Source organism: Mastigoproctus giganteus, chromosome 8 (assembly GCF_048544385.1).
Source record: "Mastigoproctus giganteus isolate SK-2022 chromosome 8, ASM4854438v1, whole genome shotgun sequence".
Taxonomy (NCBI): Eukaryota; Metazoa; Arthropoda; class Arachnida; order Uropygi; family Thelyphonidae; genus Mastigoproctus; species Mastigoproctus giganteus.
The window spans coordinates 73,349,219-73,371,567 of record NC_143582.1 but is presented as its reverse complement, the minus strand read 5'-3'; the positions used below and the strand labels follow the sequence as shown (position 1 = coordinate 73,371,567).

General features: G+C 38.8%; 1 protein-coding gene across 2 annotated transcripts in view; it reads left to right on the top strand.

Moving 5' to 3' along the window:
* Positions 1 to 11,838: 11,838 nt before the first annotated feature.
* The window catches only part of LOC150081629 (uncharacterized), a 164,185-nt gene continuing 153,674 nt past the window's right edge, over positions 11,839 to 22,349 (top strand). For both annotated transcript variants that reach the window (XM_090379493.1, XM_090379494.1), the window contains exon 1: positions 11,839 to 12,047. In XM_090379493.1, the coding sequence (XP_090235619.1) occupies positions 11,888 to 12,047 (160 nt within the window). In that variant the 5' untranslated portion in view covers positions 11,839 to 11,887. The remainder of the gene's footprint in view (positions 12,048 to 22,349) is intronic.

The window sequence follows — 22,349 nt, the reverse complement described above, 5'->3', positions numbered from 1 at the left end:
ATGGGGGATTTTAACTTCCCAGATATTGACTGGAACTTGTGGATTGGTCACTCGCACACTAGCAAGGCTTTTCTGGATTAATTGGATGACTGTTTTCTACAGCAGCACGTTAGAGAAGCAACCAGAGGGATTAACATTCTTGATCTCATTATCAGCAGTGATTATTTATGCATTAAGAATTTACAGATAAAGAAACCACTAGGCGGCAGTGATAACAGTGTACTGATGTGAGATTTACTTAAAGATGCAACTACCATCAGAGGTAAAGGGAGGTAAAGGTGACTACAGTGGTCTCAGACAGTTTTTAAGTTCTATACAGTGGGACCAAGTTATAAATAGGAAGCATTCAAGGAAGTAATCTTGGAAGGTACTAGGCTTTTTGTTTTCACTAAGAAATACTGTTCTAGGTTTAGGTCCAAATGGATGTCAGAGTGGTCGGGCGCGCGGGTGCATAAGTACACGTGCCTTGAGTGACCGGGGTTCAAGCCCGTGACTGCTGAATACGGTGCTGTTTCTTGTATTCTTTCTATCTTGTGAACTCCTCTGACCGTTTGGTCGTCCCGGAGTATAAACAGAAAATTTATTTATTTATTATTATTTAATCAGACGTGTGGCAGAGAAGAAAAATGCATGGAATGCACATAAATTGTTAGGCGACACAGAAGCCTAAAGTAGATACAAGCTAGTCTGTAATCAAGTCACAAAGGAAGTTAGGCAGGCGAAGGCAGATTATGAAAAATCTTTGGGAATGGATGCAAAGAAAAACAGAAAAGACTTCTTTACTTACATAAATTCTAAACGGAAGGGGATGAATCAGATTGGTCCACTTGTTATCAATGGATTGATTGTAGATTATCATTCTCAGATAGCTGCCAAACTAAATGAGTATTTTGCATCTACATTCACACATGAGGAGTCATTCAAGGAAGAGAGGACCAGATGTTCATCAAACTCTAACAGGGAGTTAAATTATTTTGTAATAACTGAGAGCAAAGTGGAGAAGAAATTGTTGAAGTTAAACATAAGAAAGGCACCTGGGGTAGTGGGACCTATCCATTGATATTAAAGGAGGTGTCAAAGGAAGTGAGCAAACCCTTAGCCATAATTATGAGAGCATCCTTGGACTCAGGAGAAGTCCCAACGGACTGGAGATGTGTAAATGTATCTCCAATTAACGAAGGAGGATAAAAGTGGGACACAAGTAATTACAGACCTGTTAGTTTAACTTCTGTTCCGGGGAAATTAATGGAGGCACTGGTTAAAGAAGCACTGCAGGTTCATCTAGACAAGACTTCAGTTATAGTTCGGACACAGCATGGGTTTGTTAAGGGGAAGTCTTGTCTGACCAATTTGATTGGATTCTACGACATGGTCACTAAGGAACTGAATGCAAAAAAATAATTTTGGTATCATATACTTGGATTTCAAGAAAGCTTTTGATACTTTTGATACGAGTACAGAGAAGAGCAATAAGACTGGTGAAGGAAACAAAGGGGTGTTCTTACGAAGAAAGGCTTAAGTTCTGCAAATTGCAGTCTGGAGAATAGGCACCTGCGAGGCGATCTGAGCGAGGTGTATAAGGTCTTGAATGGATTGAGAAGGCTCAATGCTGATGGGATCCTTCCACTTGCTGAGATTACAAACCTGAGGGCATATAAACTGAAACTGAGGATAGAAAGTTGTCGAGTAGATGTGCGGAAATTTTCCTTTAGTCAGCAGGTAGTTGATGGCTGAAACAAATGCCATCTGCAGTTCTGGAAGTTGAGAGCTTAAGTAAATCCAAGGCAGAACTAGATAAACATTTGGAACGGATGGATGGGTGGGTGAAATGGGAAGGGTTTTTTTTTTTTTTTTTGTTTTTTTTTGCCTGATGCTGTTTAAGCTTGCTTTCTTGAATCAATGCCTCTATTAATGCTCAATTTGAATTTACGCTCCCTCGCGTGTGTAGTCTGAGCAAGAGGAAGATTCCATCATCATTGGGCTTACTCAATCCATTCAAAACCTTAAACAGCTCAATGAGATCTCGCAGGGGCCTATTTGCAAAACTGACGTCTTTTCCAATAAGAGCAGCTTTTATTTCTCTCGCTAATCTCCTTGCCCTTCTCTGTACCCATTCCAATAGAATAACATCCTTCTCAAATGAGGCTTCCAGACCTGTATGCAATACTCATGAGTGGGCTGAACATTGCTCTATACAAAGAAATAATCATCTCATCTTTTCTGACAGAATTCCCGTATTTCATTGAAAAAAACCAATGCATAGTCCTGGCAACCTGTCGGCACAGCACAGAAATAATACCACATCTGACTGCATGCACTCTTACCTCTAAGTCTTTTTGATTGTCCATCACCCGATTGTGGTATCACACAGTTGATAGGTTAATCTGGAATTACTGCTTCTCATATGAAGTACCTTGCATTTGTCAATGTTAAACTCCAATTGCCACTTCTCAGTCCATCTGCCTAATTTGTCTAAATCATGTTGCAGTAGCATATCCTGATTACTGTCATTAACCACCCTGCAACCCTAAGTATTATCTACAAATTTAGACATTTAGCCTGATATGCCTTCTTCAATATCATGAATAAATATAGGAAACAACAGGCACAACACTGTTAACCCTAGGAGGGCTATAATAATAATAACTTTAGTCGAAGAAGAGGACCCACTGATAACAATTCTGTCTTCTCCCAGTCAACCATCCCTTTATTTATAGCAGTAACTTGCCCTTAATGCCACACTGCTCCAATTTGTATAGCAGGTTTTTTTTTTGTTTTTGTTTTTTTAATGTGCAACAGTTTCAAAAGCTTTTCTGAAATATCTGAGTATATGATGACGAAATTATATTTCGCATCCTTTTTTACTACGTTATGGTATCCAGATTGGTCAGACAGGTTATCCCTTAACAAATCCATGGCGTGACAGCGGTATAAGTGCATTCCATCTATATGGTCCTGCATTACTTTTTTAACCAGCAACTCCATTATTTTCCCTGGAACAGAAGTCAAGCTAAAGGTCTGTATTTACTCATTTGTGCATTCTCGTGAATACACAAATGCTCTCGAAGAGTTATGGCTGAAGATTTACCTTTCCTTACCTTTTTTCTGCCTCCCTTAATATAATTGGATAGATCTAATCTACCCAGCTAATTTTTTTAAGTTCAGCTTCAACAATTTCTCTTCCACCTTCCTCTCAGTTATCACAAAATCATTCAGCTACCTGTTATAATTTGACACACTTCTCATTCCCAAGAAATTCCTCATGTGTGAATGTAGAAGCAAATACCTATTCAGTTTGTCAGCAATCTGGGCAGAATCATTAGCAATTAAACCAGTCATATCTAGTGGACCAATGTGTTTCAACCCCTTCCTTCTAGTGTTTCATAATTAAAGATGCAAACACTAGAATTCTTCTTATCTTTGCAAGACTAAGCACTATATGAGCAAATGCCCATATAGGCAGTAATATCTTGGTATTCGTTAGGTCTTATCATCACCATGAACAAGCGAATTACTGCCACTGGTTTCCTTGATATTTTCAGTGACCAGGTTCATCCCACGGTGCAAATATTGTTTCCCACAAGCGAAGCCATGTTTCAATACAGTAATCTTGCCTAACTCCTTTGTGACTTCATTTCCGACTATTTTATATGTTCTCTAGGCTTCTGTATCACTTGATAATTTCTGTACATCATCCATTTTTTTTTCTCTGCTACCAGTTTCATCAGTTTATCTGTCATCCATCTAGCTGAACAGTATTTCTTAGGTGGAATAGAAATCTAGTATCTTCTATGATTACACCGGAGGCTGGAAAGGACTGTAGCCTGAAAACAAAACATCCTCAAAAATAACTGCAGAACTTAATGTGCGTCTTAGCAATCCAATTTTTGGCAAAACGGTTCGGCGAGAACTTCATAAAGCTGAAATGTATGGCAAAGCGGCTACTGCTGAGCCACTCTTCACCAATGGTAACGCTAGAAGAGGATCCAGTGATGTAAGGAGCAAAAAACTGTACACATAACGATTGGAAATATGTCATATTTTCAGACGAATCATCATTAACACTTTTTCCATCCAGGTAGAGTTTCCGTTTGGTGAATGCCAGATGATGCGCCTTGTGCCAGTGCCAACCATCAAACAAGAAAGGGGGATCAATAATGCCGATATAGGAAGCAATATCTTGGTATTCTTTAGGTCTTATCATCACCATGAACAGGCGAATTACTGCCACTGGTTACCTTGAAATTTCAGTGACCAGGTTCATCCCACGGTGCAAATATTGTTTCCCACAAACGAAGCCATGTTTCAAGATGATAATGTTCCAATACACACAGCCATATACATCGAAGGCTATGAGGCTAAGCATCTTCCATGTCCTTCAAAATCACCAGATTTAAACGTTGTTGTTGTTGTTTTGGTTTTTAGGAGCATTAGCAACTAAGGCCATATTGCTCCGTGGTCATTCCCTGACCTTTCCGCATCATCCGTATTTGGTGGTCACAGGCTGGAACCCCGGTCCAATCAAGAAGTGTGCTATGCACTGCTGCTCCTGCCCACCTGGCTACAGAGGCGCCGATTTAAACGTTATTGAGCCACTGTTAATATATTTGGAAATGACAGTGAGAAGTAAATTTCCTCCACCTTCATCACTCAAGGAACTTAAAACGTTCGCCATGAACAATGGTCCAATATTCCTCTTAAGATAGTTAAATATATAAATTTCTTCCACGTAGAATACAAGCTGTTTTAAAAGCAAAGAGTGGCCCAACACCATATTTGTACATATCTGTAACTCTTATCACAGGTGTTTCCATTATTTTGTCCGTCCCTATACCTGCCCACCGATGAGATCAACTCCTAAACGGTGTCTTTTGGGTACACAACCGAGATTAAGTAACGATAGATTTCTCTATTGATAAGTATTACTTATTAAATACTTGTATAACCAAAATTTGCATACTTAAGTATGCAAATTTCGGTTTCTTCATTTTAACTGCATACATAAATGATGCGTATGTTTGAAATTTTTTAATGCTTAGGAACGTGTACGTGGTTTGAAATTTTTCGTGCTTAGGATTTAAAATGTATCCATCGATACAGTAACCGTTATCATCAACTATTTCCATTGATATTACAACTCATAAAATACAGGGTGTCTCAAAAATATTGGTACAAACATTTAGGGGAAGTAGGTAAAATCTAAAGGAATGTGAATCGCATAGGAACCCATAACCAGAAACGTCACGGGAAAGTAGTAGCTGAGGCACAAGAAGCAGAAATGACACAAGACAGTAATTAGTGGCAAACATTTATTTGACATAATATTAAAAATGCAGTACAAGATCGATGCATTTCATGATGTTACAACAGACGCTCGAAGGTTCCACCATGAGACGCGATGCATGCGTGACACCGACGCAGCATGGATTGGCGGACACGGTCGAACACACCTAGAGTTTCTTTGACAGTAGCAGCAGCTCAGACGAGTCTCGTTTTAATCTTTTTAAATTTAATTTTATCCATTTTTTTAATTTAATTTAATCCACGAGATCCATTTCCGTCTCCACAGGCGAGTCATACATGATAGATCTGAGGGCCCCCACAGAAAGAAATCAAGGCTCGATAAATGGCTCAGGTGGCTAACAGCTGCTCAGGTGGCTAACAATCTAAACGAGTATTTTGCATCTACATTCACGCATGAGGAGTTATTCAGGAAGGAGAATGATGTAGGTAAAGTAAACATTGGCAGTGAGCTGGATGATTTTGTAATAACTGAGAGGAAAGTGGAGGAGAGATTGTTGAGGATAAACATAAAAAAGGCACCTGGGGTGGATGGGATCTATCCAGTTATATTAAAGGAGGCAGCAAAGGAAGTATGCAAACCCCTAGCCATAATTATGAGAGCTTCTTTGGACTCAGGGGAGGTGCCCATAGACTGGAGATGTGCAAATGTAACCCCAATTCACAAAGGAGGATCAAAGGCTGACACAAGTAATTATAGACCTGTTAGTTTAACTTCTGTTCCAGGTAAATTAATGGAGGCACTGGTTAAAGAAGCACTGCAGGATCATCTAGACAAGAATTCAGTTATAGCTCAGACGCAGCATGGTTTTGTTAAGGGCAGGTCTTGCCTGACCAATTTGATTGGATACTATGATGTAGTCACAAAAGAACTGGATGCAGGGAATAACTTTGATATTATATATTTGGATCTTAGAAAGGCTTTTGATACTGTTGCACATGGAAGACTGCTGCACAAATTGGAGCAGTGTGGCATTGGAGGCAAATTGCTGCTATGGATAAGGGGATGGTTGAGTGGCAGAAGACAGAGAGTGGTAATCAATGGACACTGCTCAACGTGGACTAATGTTATTAGTGGAGTTCCTCAAGGTTCAGTGTTGGGTCCGTTGTTGTTTTCGGTGTTTATGAATGATATTGATGATGGGATATCAAGTTTAATGTCCAAGTTTGCAGATGATACAAAGGTTGGCAGGGTCGTTAAGGACAATACTGACGCTATGCTGCTGCAACAGGATCTGGAAAGGTTGAACAGATGGGCTGAGAGGTGGCAAATGAGGTTTAACATCGACAAATGTAAAGTGCTGCATATGGGAAACAGTAACCCCAGAGCAACGTATCAACTCTGCGGTACTACACTGACAGTGGTGGAGAATGAAAAGGACCTGGGGGTAATTGTGCAGGCAGATATGAAGTTCTCTGAGCAGTGCAGACGAGCTGCAAGAGTAGCGCATGGTGTCTTGTCAATGATATACAGGAATTTTTCTAGCAGGGATAAGGAGGTGATTATTCCCTTGTATAAGGCAATGGTAAGGCCACATCTTGAGTACTGTATACAGGTCTGGAGGCCTCATTTCAAGAAGGATGTAGAGCTGCTGGAACGGGTACAGAGAAGGGCAACAAGATTAGTAAATGGAACAAAGGGTTGCTCTTACGAAGAAAAGCTTAAGTTTTGCAAATTACAGAGTCTGGAGACTAGGCACCGGCGAGGTGATCTGATAGAGGTGTATAAGGCTTTGAATGGTTTGAGCATGCTCAATGCCAATGGGATTCTTCATCTTTCTCAGAATAATCACCTCAGAGGGCATAAATTCAAATTGAGGAAGGACGGATGTCGGATAGATGTGCGGAAATTTGCCTTTGGCCAGCGGGTGGTTGGTTGGTGGAACAGACTTCCATCACTTGTTGTTGAAGTTGATAGCCTAAACAAATTTAAAGCTCAACTGGACAGGTATTTCGAACGAACGGAGGGGTGAAATGGGAGTGGTGTGTTTTTTTTTTTTTTTTTTTTTGGCTGATGCTGAATAAGCTTGCTTTCTTGCATCATATGCCTCTGCTAATGCTAATGCTAATGCTAATGCTAAATCAAGTGAGAGTGGGGGCTAGGCAACGGGTGTAACAAGGCCAATCCATCGAAGGCCAAAACGCCTGTTCAAATGGTCACGAACACACCTTCCATAATGGACAGGCGCCCCGTCATGTTGAAACCAAATGTTGCATCTCGAACAAGTTCTACCAGGGTTACATCGTCAAGTAACCCTAGTAGAACTTGTTCGAGAAAGATCCGATATTTAGCGGAGTTCATGCGGGATGGTAACAGGTATGGGCCGACTAAGCAGTCACCGACCATACCTGCCCACACATTTATTGCGAAGCGATGTTGTGCCGCATTGGGGCGCACACCGTGTGGGTTGTCGTGAGCCCACACATGAGCATTAATTGCTGATTGAATAAGCCTTCCCGAGTGAAATAAGCCTCATCCGTGAACAAAACATAGGTTGGAAAATTCAAGTCTTGAACACTTTCTTGGAGAAACCACTGCGCAAAAGCTACACGTGCAGGATGATCTTGGGGGAGCAGAGTAACTGAACCCTTTGGAGATGAAAGGGTGTAAAGGGGTGTAAGGTGGTGCCAGACACGCTGTACACTGCAACGAGACACTCCTAAGGCAGAGGCAACGGCACGTGTGCTGGTAGTAGGATTATTCTGGACGGCATTCAACACACTTTCTTCCATGGCGGGAGTTCGCGTCGAACGTGGTCTGCCCACATTACTCCTGTTACCTCTAAATGACCCATAATCGCACAAATTTTGATGCACAAGCGCAAACAAACGGTGGTCCGGTACTGTCTGTCTGAGAAGCGTTCTCCATAAATTCGTTGAGCGGCTTGTCCATTGCCCTCTGCTAATCCATACACTAGGTGCATGTCTGCCAGCTCACAGTTCGTATATCGATGCATGCTCTTCGTGCGGCGACTACTGCTTGAATGAGTAAATCAGAAATTTTCCCTCTCGCGAACTGATGAACAGCGCCGTCTACCGACTTACGGTGACGTTTCCGGTTATGGGTTCCTACGCGATTCACATTCCTTTAGATGTCACCTACTTCCCCTAAACGTTTGTACCAACATTTTTGAGACACCTTGTATATACATTCAGTGATCATCGAATTGTGACCACCACATAGCTCTCATATATATATATATATATATATATATATATATAAAAAAAAAAAAAAAAAAAAAAAAAAAACAGAACAGCTTTGTACGCTGGAGCAGTGGTAATTTACATCTGGTAAAAATAAAAAAAAAAAAAAGGTAAAGTGCCGCCATTATCAACCCACTTCAGGATGGAAGCCTCCTCAACAATTCATGCTGAGGGAAATGGACCATAATTTGTTACGCTGGTCCAGTGCGGGTTGGCAGATCGACAGTATTCAGCAGTCAGGGGCTTGAACCCACGTCTACTCAAAGAGCGTGTGCTACTGCACTCTCGCTCATGACCACTCGGCTACGGAGGCCGTCAAAGTGATAAAAATAATCTATGGGGACATAGTAAAGATATCGCGGAGTTTCAAAAGGAAATAATTTTGGGAGCTCATGTGTCGGATGCTTCCATATCGAAAATGGCACGTCTTGTCGATTGCTCAAGACTCGCTGTGGTTAGCAGACGACCCAAGATACATCCTCTCCTCATCGCTGATCATCAGCGACGACGAATGCTGTGGGGATGAGTCCAAATACCTGGTGCAATACACCGACATTTAAACTTGCCAACAACATGAGTCCATGGACCCATCGTGCACGGTGCACACTGTTCAGGCAGGTGGCGGTGATTACTTAATATGGGGCACGTTTTACTGGCAAGAACTAAGACCACCCACTGGTGCGTATGGACCATCGTTTCACTGGTGAAGTCTATAGTAACAGTGTTTAGGGTAAGGCGCCACCTGTGGTCTCCCGCAACTGCGCATCTGGACCGGCGTGGGATAACTCTCTATTCCCCCGGAAAACGCAGACATAATCATGCAAACCCTAATAGGGTAGGATCTATTGCAGGCACCATCGAAGGTGCGGGATAATGGCACTCCTTGGAGTGCGGGATTTAAGTCATCGCAAACCCGAAATGGGTAGGGTATACTGCTGGCACCGATCTAGGTGCGGGATTGCTGGCACTGACCTCAGTGCGGGATCTACAGGCACTATGCCATTGACAATTACACAGGGGCACCTGTCCCCTGTGACTTTTTAAACCCACACTCTTTCCTATACTTCGCCCAATTAGGGTGGATTTATTCTCCACTGTCAACCCACCCAAATTCATTCCCCCTCAAATCCTCTATTCTTCTATGCCCCTCTCTCTCTCCCTTTTTTTTTTTTTTAATCTGTTACTTTTTACTTATTTTTATTAATTTATTTTTATTTTATATATATATATATATATATATATATATATATATATTTTTTTTTTTTTTTTTTTGGTCTCCGTCAGGAAGCTCAGGCAACCCTGGCGGAGGCCAGCCAGAGTATAATGGGCAGCCTGGCTCACCTCCCAGTGGTGGTGGCGAGCAACGTGGGGTTGCCTTAGGGGCCTTGCGGCTAAGCAGCCAGAGACAGAACAACAGACCACAGCACAACTCTGTCACAAACCAGACACCACACTTTTTCTGGCTTTTACAGAGATTCTGTAAATTCTTCACAGAGTACTATGGTGCAGATGTGGGAAACCACCGGTGGCGCCTTCCACAAAACACTATGCCACTATGTACTCTTGTGAAGTATACAGGACTATGTAAATGCCGGAAATGTATGTGTGGCATAATTGTAGGTGTATAGTAATGTGTTGGGTTCTGTTGCTTCGCTGGCTTCTTGGCCGCAGGGCCCCTAATGGGGCTACGTTGCCCACCACCACTGGGAAATGAGCCTGGCTGATCAGGTCACCGGAGCTTCCTGGCAGAGGCCACAATAAAAAAAAAAAAAAACTTTTTGTTGAAGAAAGTTCACATAGAATAAGAGAGGATGAGGTGGAAAGAAAGGTGGAGTAATAGTGAAGACATTCCACCATGGATTTAGGCGAAGTGGGGGTTCATAAAAGTAAAAAGGTTGATAATAAAAAGGTTGCTTTCAATTCAGGTGAGTACTAGGGAGGAGGCTTGGGAAAGGTGAAGCTGAGGTGGTGAGGTCTACCGGCAGCTCTTAAGGACCATGTGCACCCTGCCATGTTGATTTTTTCCCGAACAGAAAAGGGATCTTCCAAGACGAGAATGCGCCGTCATCGTTCCCCCATACTGTGCAGTGGTTCAGGATAAAGAGTGAAGGTATCGCTCTTCTTGATTGGCCTCCAAACTTTCCTGATTTTTATCCAATTGAACACCTGTGGGATTGTTTTGGAACAGGAAGCGAGGCGTATGGACACGCAACTGCCATCTATTCCAACACTATGGAAAGCTTTGCAGGCAGCATGGCTGTAGATCCCTACGGACGTCTTCTGATATCTAGGGGAGTCGACGCCTAGGCGAATAGCAGCTGTTAACTTTATTTTTATATTATTTCATATTTATTTCGCCCTAAGCTTAAAACTGTATTGTAGTCCCTAAATAATAAAGCAAAGCACTAGTGAAAAATTACAACTGACCTAAAACAAGAGTGCAACTTTAGTTCGCATAAAAAACGACAAATATCCCACTGAAGTCGCAAGTTTTTATCAAGCTTGTGGATGAAATATACGTATGTATCATTGATCTCTTGATGTCTGCGCAGAAAACGGTACAAATTTAGCTATAATTGCTTTGAGATTCAAGAAACTATTCTGCTTAATTCAATAAAAAAAAAAAGTTTTACTAATGCTTCGCCAGAGAGGATTAACTCATTTTTAAAATTATTTATTCGGAATGCTTTATTTTATACTTGAATAAGAAATATTTCGTCTGCTAAGGGAAACGCGTTAAGTTATGGTCGTTACACTGGAAACATTAAAAAAAAAAGACGAAAGCCAGTTCTTATGTTTTTCACTAGTTATTTCAGTCCTTATGGGACGAGGCATTAATCCGACGAACTCCGGCCTGAAATCTACTCGATCATTATCGTTTTAGGAAAGTTTTTAACAATATTATTATTTTACAAAAATCTGTACGATATACTTTAATATTCAATTGCTCGAAACGCGTGCGTTATCCAAATAAAACGCTACAAATTACGAGTAGAATTTTTATTGGATGTCTTCAAAGAGAGTAAAAAATTGAATTGCTCTCAACACTGCTGTACTATATCATTTACTTCTGTCTGTCTGTCCGTTGCCTCTTTCTAAAAATTAACCATCCACAGGCCTTCATCTCTCACAATATTCTCTAGTCTCACTTCCTATGATCTTTTGAAAAAACGTGTTTCTATTCCGAAAAAGGACAAAATTTTACTCTTCTCAGGGGTTCCATTTAATATTTTTATCGTGCAGTTTACCTTTCTCCTAACAGATGGAGCCACCATCACGTGGATATGAGCAATAAAAATGCACCGCCATCGCAGCGAAAATCATTATCTTCGTACCGCTCCATCTTGTTGCTTCTCCATCGCATGATCATGACTCGGGAAGGATGGCTGTTCGCCTGTTTCTCTTGGTGTTTGTGTGTTTAGAAGTCACTGACCGTCGTTCGGTAGCCCACCCCGTTGAAGCGGAGCATTCCGATTTTAACGACTCGACACCCTGGAAGGATATCCTAAACACGGGATGGAGGATGAGGTTCCGTAGAGACGGTAAGTGAGCATCTGTTGTGACTATTAATTTACCGTTGAAAAGCGAGTGGTTGATTAGGAAACGAGTGGGAGAAAATGGATTCTGAGAGCATCTCTGTTTCAAAAAAGGACACAGAGCAGCCAGTCTCACATGCAACCAATCTCGTCGTTCGTTTTAAAAAAACAGAAAACTGGATTATATCATTTTCAGAGATCAACGCAGACAATTCAGATTGAATTTAAGCACTGAAGAATTTGTAACAATTTTTCCAACGGACGAATGAAGGGAGTTATAGAGAGGTGGAAACTCGTTAGATAACAGTATCCCCACTTTATTTTTGGGGCCGAATACAGTTTCCATGTCTGTTGCAAGAACGAATTTAAAGATGTGAATATTTACATCTTGGTGCATTTAAATAATAAAACGAAGATTGTACTATTATAACATCTTAAAACATTTATTTCTGAAATAGGTAGGTTTTATGCACACTCTCCGACATTGGGGATGAGACCCGAGGAAAACAGATTGTTTTGATAGCTAGCTACCATACAATTTTGGAGAATTATATCCTTTAAACGCTTAAATTGGCGTTTAAAGTTTTAAAAGATTTCATAAAATATATAATTTATACGCCGATTGCGTGAACATCCGTGAAAAACAGTAGAGATATCGTAAACTATAAATTCGTATTATTAATTAGCAGATTCTCAGATTATTAATTCATTGTCGATTATATGGTACATTGAATTATTATTAACTGTTAAATAAATATAAACTACGTGTTTCTAATAATATTTCTAGAACAGATTCAGAATGTGGTTTTTGATTTTTGTGTCAAGTGAAATGTTTTAAAAACGAATATATTTATGAAGTTATTTACTGCATAAATTCAGTAATTATAGTCATCATCAGCCATTTTCAATCCACTGCAGGATGAAAGCCTCTCCAGCAACTTTCCAGTTCCTTCTGTTTTGTGCAATGGCCATCCATTTACTCCCCACAAACTCATGAATTTAATCTATCCATTTCCGCCTTTGTCTTCCAGGTTTTCTTCTAGCTCCTCTTTGGTACCATTCTATTATTTTCTTAGTCCATCTGTCATCATGTCTTCGAGCTATGTGTCCTGCCCAAGACCATTTAAGTTGTTTAGTTTTGATAAGAAATGTCCTTTACTTGAGTTTGCTGCCTAATCCATGTGTTTCTCTTCTTATCTAACAGTCTGATTCCCAATATAATTCGTTCCATTCTTCGCTGTGTAGTTCTCAGCTTCTCTTTCATTCTTTTGGTGAGTGCCCAAGTTTCACTTCCATAAGCCATGATGGGGAGTATACATTGATTCATTATTTTACGTTTCAGACAAATGGGGATATTGCTCCTCAGTATGTGACTATATTTCCTGAATGCTATCCATCCAAAATTTATTCTTCTCTTGACTTCCAGCCATTTATCATTATTATAGCTAATGACTTGTCCCAGATAAGTATATGGTTCCACCTTTTCAATTACTGCTCATTCAATCATTATATCCCTTTCTGTGGCATACTTGTTCATCATTACTTTTGTTTTAGCCATATTCATCTTTAGTCCAAAATACTTACTAACTCTGTATAACTGATTAAGATTTTCCTCTAATTCTTTGGGATCGTGGCTTATGACCACAATGTCATCTGCAAATCGTAAATGGTTTAGGTACTCTCCGTTCACATTGACTCCTTTCTGCGACCAGTCTAATCTTCTGAAAGCTTCCTCAAGGGCAGCAGTAAACAGCTTCGGAGATATTGTGTCTCCTTGTTGAACTCCTTTCTCGATTTTAAATTTCCTACTGTCTTTGTCTAGTCTAATAAAGGAGGTAGCACTCTCATATATTTTCTTCAAAATCATAATATGTGGAGTATCTATGTCTTGTCTTTCTAGTGCCCGAAACATTGCCTTATGCTGTATGGAGTCAAATGCCTTTTCATAATCCACAAATGCCAGCCATAATGGTGTTTTATATTCGTTTTTTATAATTCGTTAATTATATAGTAGTAATTATTTACTGTGTAAAATGAGCGAAGGATAACTTTTTTTTACATATTTCGCTTTCCCAATGACTTCTGGTTTTGTAGAATGATTGTAGAGCTTCTCGGATGAGACACCAACAATAATCAGCTAACATGGCTGGAATCCACTCGTGGAAACATCCTCTTCGAACCTTGCTTCTTTGTTTATCGTTCACATAGTCCAGTTCTCAGCAAAGATTTTCAAGAAAGGATCCAGAAAATATAATTTGAGGTATATCGTATTACATCCTAAATTATAATACGCCTCCAGCATCGATGGCATAATTATTTTCATAATTTCATAATCTAGGAGGGTTTATATTCTGTTACCAAATTAAATCTGGTTTAAAGCCTTTTCAAATGAGCAATCCGTAAGTGATTTGACTTATTTTTGATGGACAATGAAAATCCCTTCTTTGAGTTTTGCATTATTTGTTCTCGGAAATTTTCTTCATAAATACTGAAACACAAGTTCACAAAGTTTCATCGCTTTCGTAATATTTTTCACGAGACCAAACTTAATGTGTGGTGGAAGTGGCAAGTAAACATTTTCTGAATTCACCAATGGTTTTGTTTCCACATTTTTTTCCGCCAGGCATTTAAGTTTCACGAGCATGCGGCTGCTTCACCACGTAACGATTCTTTTTCGATCGCTCGGCGGTTCAATTCGCATTGAAGAGCAGCGATATTTCGTGTATCCCCTTTTACAATCCGAGCAGAGTTCCTCTCCCTTTAAGATCAGAACAAATGTTCCATTTTGCTCATCATAATTACTTTTTCAAACAAAAAAATTCACATTTTATGTCCCTCTAATATTAACTGCATTTGTCAATGGCACAGATGATGGATATGCGTTACCATTGGGAAAAAGTACGACTTTTATACTTACTTTTGATAAATCAATAAAAAGTTGATTTGTCATTCTTCTGTTCTGTGTTCTTGTCCAATGGAGTTCATTAATCTACTTATGTGGTTGCGGAGAGTAAGGTCACCCTCAGAAAGCTTTTCGGCAGCTTCGAAAAACAGATACTTTGGATCCCCTTGCAAGAAGATTCGATCCTTGAAGATAAAAAGCTAAAAGTTCCGCCTGAATTTTTAAAAGCAGATCTCTAACAAGATCGTTAAAACTAGTTTGAATAACAAGTGGGCTTCCTGTTGCATCAAAAACACCAAGTCCCCTGGCTCTTCAGGACTGCTATCCATATCTACAGTTACTTGTTTCGGCAGAATAAGGCATCAGTTGAATAGCTGATGGGTAGATTTCAGAAAATCTTTTGATACTGTTGTACATAAAATACTGCTATACAAATTAGAGGCAATGTGGCATTAAGGGCAAGTTACTGCTATGGATATATCATATAGGGGGTGGCTGAGTGGGGGAAGACAGAGTGGTTATGAATGGGCACTGCGTTTCTTGACGAATTTTGTTATTATGATCTAATTCGCTTTGCTTTTTTTTATTATTGAAAAATAAACCAAGAAACATCAGAAAGGCGAAGGTAACAATCTTAAGTGTGGTCGGCAGGCGCTCTCCGAACCATGAAATAGCGAATTGCATAAATCGTTGAGCTGCTTTGAACGACGCTCAAAGATTGACGACGACGCAAGGTGCACAACAAATATCAGGAGCCCAGTTTTTTGGTGGTCAACAGTGCAGCCAAAGTACAGTTTATACACTTTCACAATCACTTTTGTAAACGGTCTCTGCTGCCTACTGGGGTTGGGGTTGTTGGGTTTTATTGGCGCATTAGCAACTAAGGCTATAATGCGCACCTACTGGAGACAAAGTCACAACACACGCAGCAAAATAAATAAATAGAAATAAAATAAAAAAAAAATCATGTGAATTGATACATTTATGAGAAATTGTTACGACATATCCAAGAAAGTCTAAGAAATAATATAAGCAATTAAGGCAGGTCCTCTGTGACAGTATAGTGGTTTCGCCACTCTCTCATTTGCAGAGGTCTAAGTTCGCGTCTCGTCAGTGACTGGGGGAATTTCTAGTCCATTTCAATCGATACTATAATTAGCCGATTTCAGACGAATGGAGTAAGGCTCCCCCCGAAGTTATTCCGGGATTTCAACCTCAACACCACCACAAATCGACCTGTGAATCAAATCGACCACACCACCACAAATCAAACTGTGTGACACACCCTCTCCTACAGAATACAATTGTTTCCGTAAAATGTTGTTGATTATTAACAGTATATCACGTAGTTCACTCATCGTGAACTGCATGATATACTATTAATAATCTACTCTTCACTATACGCATTCTATTTAAGTAAATGAATTATAATAGCCACTTACAAGCTGAATTACTTACGAAGAACACTTTCAAAACTTATTTAATCAGCTGTCGGAAGTGAATGTTGGCATCGCAACTGCAACCGCCAAATGGGACTTCCCTCTCTCAAGTGTAAGCGGCGTTTCCAAATAGCATACTTCGAATAACATATGTAGGTGTCCCGATTAAATGAATGTATCAAGGCGAAATAGTCATTTTTTCTTTCCTTTACAAAATCTAACTGATGAAACTAAATATGTTTCATCACATATGAAAATAAAAGTTTCCTTTCAACAGTTAAGAGTACTTCAATCTTTTATAAAAGAATAATCGACTACCAAACTTATTTGTTCGCCTTTTAACTAACAGAAAAGGACGAAGACCCCCACCAATCAATTATCTTCCTTTTTTTTTTTTATTGAGGCTGACAGTTCAGTTCACTTGTCCGAACACTATACCGATTAATGAGATCCGCATTAAGTTTTTAGTATCGAAATCTTCAGCAGTTTCATTAGAAGAAAAAATCCCATACACAAGATATGAAACGATATTCTCTTCATGAGACATTAGTGTGTCACGTTCTGAATCTCTTCAACAAATGCTAGGACAAAACTTGAATAAAAACTTATCTACATGGAGTGAAATCATGGGTATGATTTCACTTTGTTGCCAAGGCTTCAGAATGACTTCACCATACTAGCTAGACAAAAAGATTTCATCAAAAATTACTGTTCCGTGTAATTGACACTTGTTTAGCAAAAGCTTATAGTACCGTTGAGTTCCCATTAAAATTTTTAGCAACAATTTATAATTGCAGTACTCTTAATCCGTAAATTAGAGAAGTTGAAATTTTAATTTTAATGTTCCGTATAATATGCTCGTAAGCACCAAAAAGAAGTTCAGCTTTGCATGTGACAGATAATTTCGTTTAAAAAAACTTTATGTAAACATTTACCATCACCAAAGCCAGAAGGGAAATAATATCTGCTCCATCAGAGAACTTGTTTAGAAAGGATGCAAGGCCTAGCAGTAAATGTCCACCGGGAGATTTCGTTCATACTTAACAATAAAGTCCTCATCTTTTACCATCAGTTTATTTTGCACTTTACAGTCTTATTGTAGCTACAACATGCCAGAAATATTCCAATGCACATCCAATATTAAATATTGGAGAAAATATTCCAATGCACATTCCAATGTTACAGCGAAAGATTCCCCCCGCCCCACAAAAAATTCATTCTATCTAGGTGTAAGCCCGCGTTTAAATAATACTATGGTATATCTGAATTCAGTAGGACAAGAAACGGTTTCTAGATATACTGTAGTGTATATCTAGAAGAAAGTGTGACAAAATAAAATCTCCTACATCGTTTTCTACCTATACGTTTATTCCGGAGAAAACTTATTGACGTTTGCATCTAGAGGCTGGACTATAGATTAGAACTTGCACTAAAAGGAAACGATCCGACTATAGGAGACAAAAGAAAAACACTACTCAAGATCGCTCGGCTCCGAAAAAACAGGCGGCTTAAGTGACCTCTGCCGCCTGTTTTTCTCTCTGCTATAAAGACTGAACACAGTACACGGTGTGATCGAGTCATCACCAATTGCTGGAGTTAGTCAGTATAGGTTGTCTCAAATGTGTGGCGATGTGATGATTCCTGTCTCTCCCAATCGTATTTAGGGCATTTCAAGAAATGAATACCAATTGTTAGGTCAATCAGTGTTAAATATACAAGAAAAATTAGAATAAAGACATTTGGCTCCACGTATTTTGGTGTCCATTATCAAGTCCATTATTAACAATCTACTTGATAATTGACTACAAAGAGGATACCAAACGTTGTATCTAGGACGAGAGTTTAGTTAACCGAGAGTGCTTTTGTCCTTTTCCCAATTAGTTCGCAGTAAACTAAAATAATTCTTTGCAAAATATATATATATGGAGTCAAGTGTGTGTTTACTGGCGCATTAGCTGCTATGGGCCTATTCGTAGGAATATATCAGAAAATAATTAAGAATGAAGCCAGTTCAGTTCAGTTACCTATTCATAAAAGATTATAGGCTCCAATTTGTTGGAGAAAAGCAGAAAATAAGCAGAAAAGTTCATTAATATTTTCCTCCTCTCCGATGATATGATATCAACAGTTCTTAAAGATTAGCCAGATTTTGAAGTTCGATGTTGTTGATAGTGTGGACAGTCAATCAAAATATGTTTAACTGTTAGATGTTCTGAGCAGTGTGGACACTGAGGAGGATCATGGAGTCAAGTGCTATTTATTCTTATTCGCTGGTATTATTTAATAACCCTCACATAATACCTCTGCACGATGTTTTCGCTAAGATTTGATTTTTAGATTTTTTTGGGCCTTAAATGGAGCATAAAAATATCGCCCAAATGCTACATTTTTCCTGAATTTCAGATACTTATTGAAAATTAATATAAAATTTAGGGGCGCAATTCCTAGCTCTAAAATTTCCCTAATTAATTGCTTTTCTATCACAAGAAATTCGTTTCCTATTGGCTTAGCGTAAAAATGTAATTAATTTCTTTCGAAATAACCTGTGAAGATTGATTTGTCAGGCAAAAATTATTAGTGTCCTCCTCGTTCAACGTCGAGCGTGTACGTACGTCAGAAAAGCTGCTTTTAAAGGGTAATTATGGCGAACACTGCAGTATCTTTCAAGAATAAAAAAAAAGTGTGGGCACAAATTGTAGTATCATATCTAATAAGTGAATTAGTAATTTCTTTTATATCGTTTTGCGAGAATTTCCTAATTACGTGATATTAACACAATTGTTAATTGCCTTTATATCACTTTGGATAGTAGTTTCTTCAGAGACTTGGTTTCAGCTATTAATACACAGGTATATATGAATGTGTAGTGGCAGTTTTTTAAAAATAAAATGTATATTCCGACGATCACAGAAGTCAAAGATGTTTACAGATAACCATTTTGACAAGAATACAACAGTATTTATCAGTCGCGTGAGGTCGAACCACGGTCAACTGAAACAGTTTATTGAAAACAATTTTAGATCATAAAATTGGTGTGGGTGCATAACAAACCAAATAAATTTGCACAAAAGGACTAATTCCTTCCATTCTGAATTGACATTTCACTTATCTGACACCTCATCGATTTCCCTTTACGTTGGACTTTTCATCGATTACTGTCGATAAATTCTACTGTAATTTTTCAGTGAAATACAGTCTATTTATGGAATACGAAAATTATCTATTTTCACATCAAAAGCGCTCTTGGCAAAATTAGAGAATGAAAATCGTTCTTTTTTTTTTTTTTTTTTTTGGTCTGTAAGTGGTTTAACCTGCATTGTTGTCATTAAACGACATATGCATTACTTATGGCTATCTTCCACATAATCCTAATCGCGTGTTAATTTCTTGTAGAAATTAATAGGAGAAATTTCTAATTTGGAATTATAAAAATTCAGTTGAAAATAATGATGGAAAAGAGACATCGTCTGCTCTTCAAACTATAGATAATTAGTTCTAAAAATGGGTCAATATAGCTGAGGGGGAAAAAAGAAAAAAAACCGCTTTATCATGTATGAATATTTTCTTTTGTAAATAAAATGAACAATAAGTACTTTCCAAAGCTAAATTGCTAGGGGTTGGATAGGAACGTTAAAATCACACAATACACGCATATACTGCAGCTAACTGATTTATTTTTTGAAGGATTTTACATTATTATAACACAAGCACTGTGTTACAAAATCTGTCAATTCTTTTATCAAAGCAACGGAAAATGGGGTGGGGAAGCCGAATGACGCCTACACTTATATACTCATGGAATTCCAAAAACTATATATGTGACATCACACGGGAAGTAGATACTTCAATATCACTGACAATGGATTAACACAGCGTTGTATACTGATAATCCCTCAACTTCACCAAAACGAGATTTCCTTTAATTACACCAATACTGCTATTAAAAATTATATATAATTATGCGAAACAATTATTAAATTGTTTTCCTGTTGAACGTGTTCCATTATTTGTTCCAGTTATTTCCATTAATCATATCTTTTTTTTTTAAAATTAAATTACAGAACGGCTTACTACTTGAAATGGGGACGATACGTGGTCATGCGCGAGGGTGATAAGTACATCGCTTTGAGTGACCGTGGTTCAAGCTTGCGTCACAGTACTATTCTTGTATCTTTCTATTTTGCACACTCCTCTAACCGAGCAGTCGTCCTAGAGTTTAACCAACAATTTATTTTAACTTAAAGGCAATTCGATATTCAAACTCAGTATCGTCATCAGGCATATTACGCGAAAGGGTTGATTGAGGCACGAAAACCGATCGGGACACTGCAATAATTTACAGTGTTCCCTTTCCAGGTCTGAGATTGCGTTAGTCAGTTCGGTACAGAATCGTCACCTTTAAGTTAACTACTTGTACCGTGGTTACATGGTTTCTTGCAGCTGTTTCAGAATAAGTTTACTTTCTTTTTTTTCTTTTTTTTTTTATGAAACCCCCAAACATGAAAGGTATCAAAACCTACAGCACAGTACTTAGTACCATGCGTGGGTTGAAGGAGATGGGGAGGGATGAGTTGCCGGAAACTTTGCTCTGGTGACTAAACATGGGTTTCACAACTTCAAGCTTCCAATGAGCAAAGTGGTGGCATTGGAACGGTTGATGAGAGTCATCTGCCACTAGTATTAGTTCTAGTAAGTATTATATTATATTACAGTACTGTATTATTAATGTTATTTATATTAGTCATAGTCACTGCATATATATATATAAAATTTTCTAAACATGTAGTTCTCGGAGTTGACGATCAACTGTTCCTTGCAGGAAAATTTATAAAACTTACTGAAGTTTTCTCTTGGAATCATATATATATATATATTTCATTTAATATTATTTATATCTTTCACTGTTTAAGTTTTCAGGGTTTCACAGTTAATTTTCATACAGGAATGTTATCTTGCTAGGCTGCTCTGAAATGTAGTCAGCTTTCTTTAATAATGATACTCAAATGTCATCTAACTATGCACAGCTGACCGGCGGCGATGGTATTATAGCTTAGGGGATGTTTTCATGGTCATCACTGCGCCCCCTCATCTCCACTGAACACACGATCATGTTCAAGCATTTTGTGTGCTCTCTTGATGCATTCCACCGCATCCCACATTTGTGGGATGCGGTGGAATGCAGCATTCGCCAGTGCCTCATTCCGTTGCCGAACTTCAGGGCGACCTTCCGTCCAGCTGAGAACAACTGCGTTATCGTGGAGTCATGCCACGCAGGGTACAAGTGGTGAAAGATGGCCCGACACTTTTAGGAAGGTAGTCATAATATTTTGGCTCATGAGTGTAACGCTTGTTCCCTGCATCATTTTCCACTACTAATACCACTCCGAAAAGGGAAATAATAACAAATATTTTTGTATTTTAGAAAACGTTTCGCATTAACCAATTTTTAAACAAGGACATATTGGGAATACATCCCCTACTCCACAAACGGCGTAACGATATTATTTTTCAGCTTGAAAAGTAATAATATTTCAAAAGGTTTAGGCCTAAATGGTTGTCAAATGAACTAATGAGACTCGTGGCAGAGAAGAAAAATGCATGGGATGCACATAAATTGTCAGGCGACACAGAAGTCTATGGCAGATATAAGCTAGTCTGTAATCAAGTCACAAAGGAGGTTAGGCAAGCGAAGGCAGATTACGAGAAATCTTTGGCAAAGGATGCAAAGAAAAACAGTAAAGATATCTTTACTTATATAAACTGTAAAAGGATGGAGGTGAATCTGATTGGTCCACTTGACATCGACGGTTCGACTGTTGATGATCCTGCTCAGATAGCAAACAAACTGAATGAGTATTTTGCATCTACATTCACGCATGAGGAATTATTAAGGTTTGAAAATGGCAAAAGGTTATCAAATTGTAGCAGGGTGCTTAATGATTTTGTAATGACTGAGAGCAAAGTGGA